The sequence below is a fragment of the Dermacentor variabilis genome, chromosome 1 (assembly GCF_050947875.1).
Source record: "Dermacentor variabilis isolate Ectoservices chromosome 1, ASM5094787v1, whole genome shotgun sequence".
NCBI classification, from domain to species: domain Eukaryota; kingdom Metazoa; phylum Arthropoda; class Arachnida; order Ixodida; family Ixodidae; genus Dermacentor; species Dermacentor variabilis.
Window position 1 is genome coordinate 84175252 of NC_134568.1, and position 13035 is coordinate 84188286.

Consider the following 13035-nt stretch of genomic DNA (forward strand, 5'->3'; position numbering starts at 1 on the left):
CATATGTAAACAAATGCCCGCGCACATGTGTCCGAGGCGCAAGGATTTGGCGAGATGTAGGCTTGGCTGAACTTTCACTTGAACTTGCTTTATTGCGCCCCATATCGATAAAACAAACAGCAAGGCTAACGTTTGGCCGGGGCGCTGCCTCCCGGATGGGTCGGTGCGCGAACACGGTCGGCATCGCGTCTGGCCGCAGTCTCAGCTTTTTCACGGCTATCCCAAACTCGGCGAGCAGGCGTAAATCGCCGTTGTAGCTGCCTGGCGTGAAGTGTTCTGAGAACAAAACAAAAGCGTCAGATAATCGCCAGTCCTTCCTGCCGACATTAATCTTCCAAGCCTTAAGTGTGACCGGCTCCTTGGGGAACCTGAAGTACGATACGGGGCACTCCTTGCTCCGTTCGCTCTAGCAGCCAACAACGCTACATAGGCGCCGCGGTGGCATTGTTTCAGCCGCTACAAGTTGAACAATTCCAATGGCAAACAGAACACAGCAGAAGTTTCCCGCATGCCGCACAGCTGACACACCGATTCTTCGCCGGAATATACAATATAGACGCTCGCTCGGCAGGCATGCAACCTGTGACGTCACGGCTCGGCAGCGTGCCAGTGTTGCCCCACTGTTATGCCGTTCGAGTGCAATATAAAAAAAAATAAATTACAAATTACGTGCTAGCTCAAATACGCTACAATTTTGCCAACGTGTTCTTGAATGCACAAAGATTATCTCACACAATACAGATTACGATCGAAAATTGGGTGTAATGCCCTCTTTAAGGGCTCTAATCGTCACAAGCACATCCGAAAAAGCTCTGAATGCCTGCCAGTACACTTACTAGGCATATCTGTACTCGTACTGTGACAGGACATGGCGAGTGCATACTGCATCCCGTGACTATTTGCCCTTCCCACGCTTGTTATGCTTCGCCACGTAAAATTACTGTATCAAGGCGAAGATAACTGTCAGGAACCGGCATTATGCAACGCTCCGTGCTTTCCGAGCTTCGAAAATAATAGCGGTTACCACAAAGGCGGAGTCTCATTGCTGACAGTGGCGAATTCTTTCCATGAAAAACACGGCACCGAACGGCAAGAAGCTTAAAGGGACACTAAAGGTTAACATTAAGTCAACGTGGACTGTTGAAATACCATCCCAGAAACCTCGAAACGCTTGTTTCGTGCGAAGAAGAGACTTATTTTAAGAGAAAATGCGTTCTGAAGCGTCAGCGTACCTCTAGCGCAGTTCAAATCACCCGCCCTCCGATCGAGCAGTATTGACGTCATGGTCTCATAGTGACGTTGCGCCATCGGTGAGTAAAACGGCTCCCGCGGACGGCGCTACAGTTTTTCTGCGCAAAACGCGAACGCGAGGCCAGAAACAGAGCCAACACAGAGCCGACAGCAGCACGAAAGCGGAACTATGGTGGCTAGCGGAAGGGAAAGCGCGCGACGATAAGCTTGTTCTTTATTTTATGACGCCAACTTCGACGCTCGTTGCAATGGACGACCCTGACAACGACACATTGGCTCGCGATGCTGGCCTCGAGTTCAGTGATTTAAGCACTTATGAACGTGACCTGCTGCTGAGGGCTCGCGCTGCCGGCGTCGTTGCGTACTACTACGACGACGGCCTGCTTTGAAAGGCACTCCACGCGACTTCAGTAAGTCGGCGTTGAACTCGTAATCCTCTGGACGACTGCCCTTGGCCAAGTTCCGCGGACCGTTCACGCATCCCACAACATAACATGGACGTGGCATTCTCGCTGCCTGCTCCATATGCAAGTTTCGCGAGCCAGCAGGACCACCGCAGCACGACGCGATAAAGAAACAACTGAAACTCCAAAGCGCGCGCGGCGCAAAGTCTAGCGCGCAGAGTCGAGCGAAAACGAAACCTTTAGATCACCCGTACTACTCAAGGGTAACGTCAAAATGTTATTTTTTCTTAGAATCGAATAGAAGTAGGCAAGTAGCATTTTCTTCAGTCTTATAATCTAATGAAATGGTCTTTTTAATACGAGTAGTTGAGTACTAGTGACATAAATTATGATGAGGAGTGCTTTCGTCATCGGGCTAGTACCGGAATGTCGCTGGGGGGTCTCAAATTGTGTCATGCATTTACCTCAACTTCTCGGTTAGTAAAGCTCCGTTCGCGATAATAATGACGCCTTAGACGTTCTTGAGCATTGCTTTATCACTTTAACTTGACTTTCTGGTAACCTTTAGTGTCCCTTTAACAGCGAACGTCGAAGCAGCTAGGCCTAGCGCTGCCGCGGTGGTGGCTACGGCTGGCTGCAAACGGATCTGCATGCGAGAGCGCCGTTCGACGCGGCGAGGTAATCAATATGGCGGCGGTGGTGGCTTTGTTTGATTAATGCCATTTCGGACCTGCGGTCACGGCAAAAAGTCCGGAAAATCGCACGGCGAAGGGTTCTTACGTCCGAAATTTCCCACGTTCTCATACGTTGACTCTATGGGCTATACGTGGTGGTGCCGCGAAGCTGTCCGAATTATCAGGCATCCGGAAAGTCGGTCGTTGACTGTACACTGGCAACTCCTCCATCCGACGACACGGCGTCAAAGACAATTCGTTACGATTCCTATCTTTTACTCGAGCCAGCATTAGGGCGACTTTCGTTCTTTTTCAATAAAATTACAGCTAATTTTTCCTGATATAAGCACAAATTCCCGGAGTATTTCCAGACTACTCTAAATCCCTGAGAATTCCAGGTTTTCCCGGTTGGTAGACACCATGTAATTCCCTTTAAGTTCGCTACAACAACAGCCCCGTAGTCGAAAACGTTAAGCGTCGTGTGGATACCCCAGTAGGCGACGTTAAAAAGACGTGCGGTAGAGTTAACAGGCACGCGAGCCGCGCTGGCGGCCGATGAGGGAAAGAGGGTTCAGCGTTTGCGCAGCAGAAGGTCGGCAGAGAACGAACTCGGACAATGCCCGCGTGTATACGCAGACGAGCTAGTCGCGGCGCGTTAAGTTCCGCTTCGCGCAACACAGACAAACGATAGCCGAAGCTCGCACAGCCTGTCAAAGCTGCGCCAGAGTCGAGAAGTATTACGTTAAGTTACACAGTAAATCAATTTACACCTACTTTTTTTTATATGTCTATATCTCAGCCCTTACATACCTCGAAAGCGATGTTTTGCATGGAGGCCTTAGTGGTGCAAATGCCAGCATTACCCCCTGCCTTGGCGACGTCAGATTCTCATAGGTGTAATTACTCTTACACCCTTCAAGCAAGAATAAAATGCAATTTAAAATAATATGTCAGTAGACATACAATTCAGTGCCTAACAGGCTCCTTACAGTGCATTTACTATATATAGTTAAAATACGACGGATGCTTTGACAGCACATGTGCGTCGACACTGCTGTGCGAAGACGGAGCCACAACAATCACCACAGATGATAACCAATTTTTGTTGCACCAGTGAATAGCGGGAAATTTCAAATGGGTAACTGCGCTATTTGCATACAATGGACGGCATATGCTATGTGATAAGTGCGTATAGTATCAGGAAATAAATGGCGAACTGCCCTACGTGAGCGAGCTAATAGATATTACAGAATTTTTTGCCACCTTTCTCATTCTGTTCACTCAGGAAACGCCACCTTTATCACGTTTAGATTGTGTACTTTCTCTTCTCATCGGGAAGCCGTCCTTGAGAGAAGCTCACTCCGCGACTCGAGCGCGGCGCTATCATGTTTACGCGAATCGGAAGACCAGCGGCAAGCCAAACTCGGCGCCCTGGCGATCACGTGTACGTGACGTATCCCCTCCGCGGGTGCAAACTGCGTCCGCTTCGAGGCATTCCCAACTCGTATACCGTAGCGCTCAGGGCTGGACGTCCACTCATTGGGGAGTCACTGCCAGAAGAGTGCACGGCCGCTGACATGCCGACATCTTGACTTCTGTCAATTTTTGCCTAAGTGTTTCTGGGTAGTGTAAATGTTTATGAAACGATGAAGACATGGCAAAATAGGCTACCGAAGAATAGGCTATTCCAACATCGCCATTAACGGACCCACGCGGCGACGAGAAAGACGACATAAAAAGAAACAAAGGAACAAAAATAAACAAATAAATAGATAAATAAATAAATAAAACGAAAGAATAAGCGAGCAGAAAGAAATCAGTGGCGATTCAGCAATAAATTCCACAGCAATGCGTTAGCATTGCGTCCCACCTCTTTGAGGTCCCTGATCCGTGACTTCAACCGCGTACACCACGTTGCAAAGTGTCAGGAGCTCACTCGCCTCTTCGAGGAGCGAAGGAGCGAGTGACGGTGGCCCGGAGCAGACGATCATAAGTTGTAGTGTGTGTATATATAAGCGCATCTAAGCTCTCCTATCCCCTCTCTACCTCTACCACGTGATAAACTTCCCACACTTCATACACATACACTTATTTCCACTTTGACACTCCTAATGCAAACGCATTAGAAAGGGAAAACAGGTCCAACGGGAATAGAACTTCAAAACTAGAACACCAACAGTTGTTTGTGTGGATGATTTCTTTTTCTTGCTGCTCTGTAATATACTGAAGCTATAATAGCCCACAAGAAAAAATGCAATCACGCAGTCGAGAAGATGTGAATAACACTGCAACAGTATAAGCATACCGACATTTTCACCGAAGCTGAAAGTATGCTTTATGGCAAGACTGCCTCGAGCGCTTTTTCTCTGAAAGACTGCTTTCCGGCTGCCGCCCAGTCGATCGGTTGGTGTCGCGCTGTTGCTCGAACTTGCCACTTTTCCAATGACAGCTGCTGCCATGTAGCGGCGCGCTCCCCGAATCAGCACCGCCTTGCAGCAACAGAACGCCCCCCCCCCCCCCCCCTCGTTACTTTCAATGCCTGCGGAGGAGACGGATGAGCGTCAAACAACGAACTTGAGCCGCTGTCACGACGAACGTGTATGCGCGCCGCCATGGGCAGCAGGAGAAACCCGGAGCGCCGCTACTCGCGGTCGCATAAACTACGACCTCCACCCACAAATCAGCCCCGATTCCCAACCGGTGAAACAAATTGTAAAGATCAATCAGCACTCGCCAAAGCGGCCAAGGCACCGTAGCCAGCTACAAAGTATTCCTTTCGTTTCCCTCGTCGCGTTCGAGCGCAACTTGTTTCGCGCGTAGACGGATCAAGGCGGCAAGGAGAGAAGGAAAAAAAAAAAAAGTCGGGCAGACGAGGTTGCTCGCTGTCCTGCGCAGCGCGGTCGCCGTGGACACATTCCGTGCTGCCGAGATAAAGGAGACCCCTAAAACAGTGGCGCGCCGCTCGATAAGCGGCGGAAGGGGGGGAACAGCGGAGCGCCACCGTGCTCCGGACTTGGACAGGGCTGGCGGTGTGCCTCGGGCAAACGGCCGACCCACAAAAGGATTTCTCGGCTGCGAGATGCAGAGGCGTGTATTCCGACGGCACGCCACGGCACGCGAAGCCTTGCCTCTGTCGCCTGCAATCGACTACCGATTTCAGGCCGCCACACAGTGTCGTGGCTGCACAGCCGCGCGCTGGTGTTCATGCACGGAGGTTCGACGCCAGCGCTGCTGGAGGCAGCACAGACAGTCACTCGCTAAAGGGTTTCGATCCTCAGAGGAAAAACAGCCGTGTTCCACGGACGTGTTCGCGCTACTTTTTCTCGCTTGCGGAGCTGATACTGGGGCTCTTGCTGCGCTTGTGGTGCACAGATATATAATAGCACACGCATGGGTACGCAACTGTAGCCATCAAAAGCACGCGTGCCCTCATTATCAGCCTCTACATTGATGCATCTGCGCTAATCAAAACTGTCAAGTTTGGTTTCGCATTTTTTTTTTCGTTCGTAAAAATTACTCCCACTGGCCTGCACGTTTCCTTATCACGATGCCCTGGCCCCTCGTTCCTTGTTGGAAGGATATTTTGCATCCAAACAGGTTTGCGAATTCGCGCCGACATTTCATAGCTGCATGCACGAGGCGAAAATGATGTCACCGGTAAGATCTATCGTTTATTGAAGAGAGCTAATTAAATTCAGTGATTTTCTAATGTTAATCGTCTCGACTAAATTTCTGGAGGTATAATTTAAATATGTGTGAGGGCACATATCTCGATCGTTCTCGAAAAAGCAAGAAAGGAAGTTGGGTTATACACATGTGACAGCTGTACTACTATGTCCTGAATTATAAGTGTCTAGCGGAGAAGAAAGTGGTGGTCGAACCGTAGCTCTCAAATCGATAGGGCACACAACACAGCGGTCATTAAAGACCGCTGTGTCATCCCAGCCCTAAATTGTTGATAAGGTCTCTGTTCGTTCCTATTAGCCGGATCATCCAGAATAAACATATGCTTTATCTGACAGTGCGCTAGTTTCGTCTAAGAATGAGCGCAATATCTCGTAGTTATTTTTTTTCCTTCTCAACCAATTCGGGAAAGAGGAAGAGGCGGGCGAAGGGGGGTGAAGCATGCTGGGAACTCGCCTTCGCTGGGATGTTAAAAACAACTCTTCAAGCCAGCGCTGTGATAGCATCGCCACAGACAAGGCAGGGAAGAGGGGAAAAAGACACGCAACCTCTGTTTGAGCGCTAAAATGCTCACGAGCGCACAGTCGACAAACAAGTCTCCGCGCGGGGCTGTCGCTTGGGCCAAACACTATGGGTAGTGCTGCTATGTGGTGACCTAATGGGCAACGGGAAAATTTCAACTAACAAAGCTTACATGTATTAGAAGGAAGTGAGAGCATGCAGTATACCGCTGTGCGTTCGCTTTTTTTTTTTTTTCTTTCGGCCTTGCACGTCCATCTCACCTTTAACACGGCCGACATAGTGTCTCCGAATCCATAGCTTATCTGAGAAATTTAGCCTATAGCACAAGCAGCTAGAAATGTTCTTAGTATTCACCGTTGTAAAGCTGCTGGAATGCGGGTCATCCTTACAGCGCGTGAGAACCAGCGCTCCGCACATGCTGTAGCCCTTCTTACAACGGCGAAAAGCCAAACAACGAAGGAGAAAAGGCGAAGACAACAAGAAAAAGAAAAGGAAACGAAAGAAGGCTGGAAAAAGAGCTCCTTTCGAGTTCGATAAATAACCTCAAACGGCTACAAATAAGATCTACCAGGGTACGGCACTGCACAGAGCATTCACTTCACCACCACCGTGATAGCGTAAACACTATTTTCTGCTTGCGACGGTAACAACCACCACATCCTATGTGAACGAGACAAGTGTCCAGCACGCTTTGTACGGGAAGAAACAGCACCCTTGGCTCTCTCTGTCTCGCGCTTGTCAAATGCGTATCTTTCTAGGGAGCCATTTTTGAGGTACCCGCCGTGGTTGCTCAGTGGCTATGGTGTTGGGCTGCAGAGCACGAGGTCGCGGGATCGAATCCCGGCCACGGCGGCCGCATTTCGATGGGGGCGAAATGCGAAAACACCCGTGTGCTTAGATTTAGGTGCACGTTAAAGAACCCCAGGTGGTCAAAATTTCCGGAGTCCTCCACTACGGCGTGCCTCATAATCAGAAAGTGGTTTTGGCACGTAAAACCCCAAATATTAATTAATTTTTGAGGTGTGCATGCAATACAGCTGCAAGGCCAACCCACAGCCGCCGCTCTTTTCGCAGAGGTCACTTTGAGGGTCGGCAATGGCGGCGTGTCTGAACACAAACGCTCGTTCTGCGCAAACTCTTGACACCGCGATTCCTCGAAGTGGACATCCTACTGATTTGGCGAACAATCCGCGAGCGATAATTTAATCTCAGCCGCCAGACGCCTCCGGATATCAAGAAGACCGGTAACATGCGTGGCCTCCGGTATCGACTTATCGCCCAGTCCTGTCTCTGTCGCACGCTAGAAATACAGAGCAACGGTTTCTACTCAAGTGCGCGCCACTGTGGTTGCTCGTAAAAAAGTTAATTACCCGTTTTTCCTCCTCTCTAGTTTTCCCGAGAGTGCTGGACGCCTGGCGCAGCCAGCTCTGGATCTGATGCGGCGACGTCGATAAAACGCAGAGACGTGGACGGCGGAGCCAACAAATGGCCGCTAGAGTCAGCGGCCGCGCCAGTGCGTCTGTGGGAGCTGCAGCATAACGAGCTTCGTCCGGAGAGGATGGCGCCAGCCGAGTGTGCTGCTGCTGCATGCGCAACTGACAAAGCCCTGTGTCTCAGCCAGGAAGCACAATCTTATCTATACCGAAAAGTGCGAAGAGGCAGCTTAAGCTAATGGGGTCGTTCGTCCTTAGACAAAGCTGGTTCAACGATCTTGCAAAGTGGTAACAAAGCCGGCGTTGGGGAAGGACCTGCGAAGACGCCAGATACTCCCACTTGTGGCGGGCGCCTGAAATAAATCGCTGTTGCGCCGGCGTTTGCTCAGCGCTTGCTAAGGTGCGCCAACTCGGTCGGCGACTCTGGCGTATGGCAGGCACACACGCGCGCGCACAGATCGTTTCGTTGTACCGCTTTCGGGTGAGCACCCTCGAACCGTGCTAAGATTTGTGCGATTTCATAGGTCGAAGCACTTGCTTCCCGACGACGTTTCCATCTCACTCGTTCCTCGAGCACCCCGCAAAAGAAACTGACTCCGCAGGTCGCGTGGTATAAACGAATGGAAAGGGAGCGAGCGGTCACCAATTGACACAACGCTAGCCACTTATCCTCACTGTCAGAGTTGAAGAAGAAAGTGGTCAAGACTTAAAGGAAACAAACAAATGACAACACGCCTACTGATGGCTTATGTTGAAGGATCGCGTGTTTTCAAGGGCTACTGGACCTGCTATAGCAATGAGAGTTTACCATTACCGACCTTATTGTATACCCGGTAGTCGCGTTGCGGGACAACAAATTCGTACACGCTTGGTCACTACAAAAATGACCCTGTCTGTGCCTGCACCGACACTGACGAAGCACGCGTTGCACACTCCTGACGGATTCCAAGATTATAAATGAGCCATAAGACGTGGCACTTGAACGTATCCTGAAATGTGAATGATAATTCTTGTTTTTAATGTATACACAGAAAAGACCGCACTTCTTTGCCCGCTACCCAGCCTATGCAGTTCTGCCAATGAGAACGAGGTCGTGCCTGATGTCTTTCTCCGCAACGCGACCTCTTGTTCAGCAGCAGAGGACAGATTCCGCAAGAGGTTAGATAAAAAAACGCTTGCGTTATGTCGGCGCCTCCGGTAGTCAAAATGAATCCAGAGCGCTCCGCTAGCCACTGGGTTCCAAAATATATACATGAATGGGCGCAGTCGCACCCGGTATATCAAGCGTCCCGAGCAGCGCTGTTTCGCACAAAATTATGTGAAATTCGTAGCAAGGGCTACGTACAGCCTTCGATAACTTTATTGCTGCGTATAGTGCACAGTACGTAACCAGTCGTAATCATTAGCTAGCACGATCAATAATCACTAGCATGCGCAATAATTTCAAAGAGTGCATGTATATTTCCTGCTGCTTCAGGCGTAAGAGAACACCAAGCGTGAAGTTTCGTAGAGAGTATCGGCATCAGAGAATGTCAACGTGCAAGTAAGACAGCTAATATTTTCCCTATGCTCGTACATGTCCTCTCGACGAGAAAAAAATGGATATAAATTCTACCACATTTGGAAACCCCTGCTTACAAAAGGTCGCAGAAAGACTTCAACCGAATCATGCGGTGCCAAGGAAGTTATAGTCTTCGCGCCATGAATAATTATACAGCCGCACAGTACGTGCAAACGAAGTTTGCGAATGGACTGATGTTAGCTCATTCGTAATTACCTTTTCATGACACTAGTATGCGTATATGTGCAGGTGACCTTCAGATTACTACCCTTGCAGTTAATCGCTAGTAAATGTGATGCCCTCGCCTTGTACATATGTCATTTTCTCTCAATATTTCGTGCATGTCCCGCCTTCGTGCGAAATTAGGGTGTGAAAACAACTAAACGCCAATGGAATAGCAGACTACAGATCTGACCACTCATATTCCTCACCGTGGTTCTAACGCAACTAACGCGCACCCATACGCTACAAGACAGGTGAACGAGTGAAGAGATCGCAGCGGGTGCTTCCAATCCCACCCTTAATACTGTCTACTGCTGGGTTGCCTTGTTCCTCAAACACTCATGCACTCTGTGCGAAGACTATTTACAACTCTTACGTAACCGTTGTTAACTGACAACAGAGACTTCGACGGACAGGAGGTTACGGAGGTTTATTCGGAGTTCAGATTTACTACAGACATTAGGATGGCAAGTGCAGATTACATTGCAAGTGCTGCAGGTATTTTGAGCTGAACTGCTTCCTTGACACTTTACTGAACAGGGATCTACTGAGTGCCACGACATCCCCATGCATCGAAATAAATAAATAAACTACCCCAAGGACCTAAGAGCCACTCATCCCGTGCCACAAGTCACAGGCTACAAGCGGAAGAAAAACCGTCGCCAAGCTGTCAATGTTTCAGGCCGAGGGCGGCATTACTAACGAAACCTCTGTTTACAAGAGAACCACGTGGCGTAACCTCTGGAAACCATAAGACCACGGAAACGGCACACAGGGCTCTCCTCCATCTTATTTTCAATTTGGTTCGATTTGGTTTTAATTTTTTCTTGGGTTGTTATCTTCAGCTCTCTCTTCAAGCCTCAGCATGCCCGGAGGCTACACACAAGAGACATTCTGCGTCCCACACACGCTCGTGATGAGCGCTGCACAGGTAATTCTGTGATTGTTACAGGATGCCACATTTCACTTTCGGAGCGACTACACAGCAAGGCTGAAAAGTGAACGGCTTATACGGAGATGCCAGCATTTTCTCCATATACGGAATTTACATTGTCGCGAGGCCTGGTGTGCAATCGACGCCCTATTTTTCATTCGCCATTTTATTTCGCTGTGAATGCAGAAGGTTTCCGAAAGAGTGGCGCAACGCGTCCTCACGTACAGAAATGATAATGCTAAGGGAAAAAGAAAGATAAGCAAGAAATATGATACAGACGTGAAGTAAAGAGGAAGCGATAAAAGTAAAAGCGCGGGTCTCGGGACGAGAATCATACGGTCGGCAGGTTATGATAATCAGCGCGGAGACCGGCGCTCGCCGCTGCCGAATCCTCCGCATTCCTTTTCGTGCCTGCGCCCGGAGCGAGTCGAGAGAGTGAGTAAACAGGCAGCTGGAAACGCGGCCGCCGCCGCTCCTCCCGAGCCGTCACCGCTAACCGCCAACTTTTAGCGATCCGGTGTCCTTCGCTTCGGGTGGGCGATATGAGCATGTGCCGCTGCTGCAGCTGATCTCACCATTGCGACTGCTCAAAAATAAATAATTATTTTAAAAAATACCCTCAGCTCCGAGATCTGGGTCTACGCAGTTAATTCCAGCTTAAAAAGCTTTTCAGGATAGGAAGGAAGCACTATGTCACGGAAACATCTTAGTCACGAAGGGCTCGTTGTCAGAGGGCAAACGCGTTGGTCCACTATTACGGCATGCAGCAGGAGCGAAACCTCTCCTCGGCCTGCAAGTGTGACACACAGTAGTGGAAGAATGACAGCTATACGCCATTCCTGTCCATACAGTAATAGCTACTTCGTTTCAACCATAAATATGCACTTATGCGCCAAGGTTCAGGAGGGTGGAAACCGCGACAATAAATGCCTTCCCCAGCTGGCTCCACATCGTGAGTGCCCACAGCTTCTCGGTACGATCGGTCACGGGAAGACGTACTGACAATTTATTGCGCAATGCAAGAAAGCACCACAGTGAAACCTTCGCCCACTGGCATGGGCGAAGGGTTCCTCACGTGCGAATCGCATGCCCCACACGAGCCGGAAGCAGAGATTGGGGGTGCACGAAATCACCGTTTCCCGAAGTTCTGCGTGGCTCATCCGGGCGCAGTGCGATGAGCGAAAGAGCAGCGGGCACTGACCTGTCAGATTTTGGATACTCCTGGAACTTGGTCTGTATGAGGTCCTGGATGCTGCGAAGTGACTGCGGCTCGGCCGAGATGCCCTGGGCGCGCTCCTTGCGGCGGCCAGAGCGGCTGTAGCGAGCGTTGTACGGGATGAGCACGGACTGAAACTTGTCCAGTTGGCTGCGCAGCTGCAAAATCTCTTCATCACGCAACGAGATGACCTGCCGCAGGTCGTGGATAATCCGTTCCTGCTTGAGCACAGCATCACGCAGCTCCTCCAGTGTGCCCATGCTGAGCAGAGCGGCCGGGCACGAGGACGGCGGCGGACTCTCGTCGCACTCCAGCTTGCGATCGGCGGTCGAGGACAAACAGATCACCACCGAACGGCGCGGCCGCGAAGGAAACATACGAAGAGCGGGGTCCAACTCGGCTCACTTCAGTCGACGACGCTCATGCCGGCCTCCTCTCGGCGCACACGAGGTTTGTGCCCTTTTTCCGCGGGCGGCTGCGAGTCGATTTTCGGACACGCGACGACGCACTTGTTGCCGACGGCCGATCACGCCGATCGGGCCACGCACCAGACGCCCCTGCCGTCGCCGCTGCACACGCGTTCAAGAAGCCTCGTTATCGCGGCTCTACAACGCCGCTGGCGCCGCCCCGTGATGGACTTCGCAAGTTGCCGCGAAGGACGGCCGGTTTAACGTCCCCGGCGGGTCGGCGGGCTGGTTGCTGCGTGGCGTGTGCCATGCCTGCGGGCTGGCTTGGTGAGCTGGCTTGGTGAGGACTGCTAACTAAATGGCAATCTACTTTTCGTAAATGCAGGTGAGCTCTGCCTTGAACAGTTGTGTCACTGGAATTTGAGGGCGCTAGGGGAAGTATGAAACTGTCTTCGATATTCATGGGGCTTATCTTCGATAGGGTGCTTCAATGCGCACGTCCTACCCCACTCTTTCAATCTCACTTCACACAGCTGCCGTACACGTACTACCTGGTCAGCAGACATCATGCGCATTGCCGGCCTTGCTGTGACGGCTGCAAAATGACTGGTTTCTTCGTCTAAGCAGTGCTCAAATCATTCGCGAAAAGGCTGGCGAATGTTGTCATTTCCGAGAAATAAAAAGGTAGTCTATGGATAGCGAATATTAAACAGAGCAATGCGCTGCC

General features: G+C 50.5%; 1 protein-coding gene across 1 annotated transcript in view; it reads right to left on the reverse strand.

The window, feature by feature from the left end:
- for (cGMP-dependent protein kinase for) overlaps positions 1 to 12478 on the reverse strand; it is a 207576-nt gene extending 195098 nt beyond the window's left edge. Inside the window, exon 1 of the mRNA XM_075690819.1 lies at positions 11887 to 12478. Within this exon, the coding sequence (XP_075546934.1) occupies positions 11887 to 12278 (392 nt within the window). The 5' untranslated portion in view covers positions 12279 to 12478. The remainder of the gene's footprint in view (positions 1 to 11886) is intronic.
- Positions 12479 to 13035: the final 557 nt, after the last annotated feature.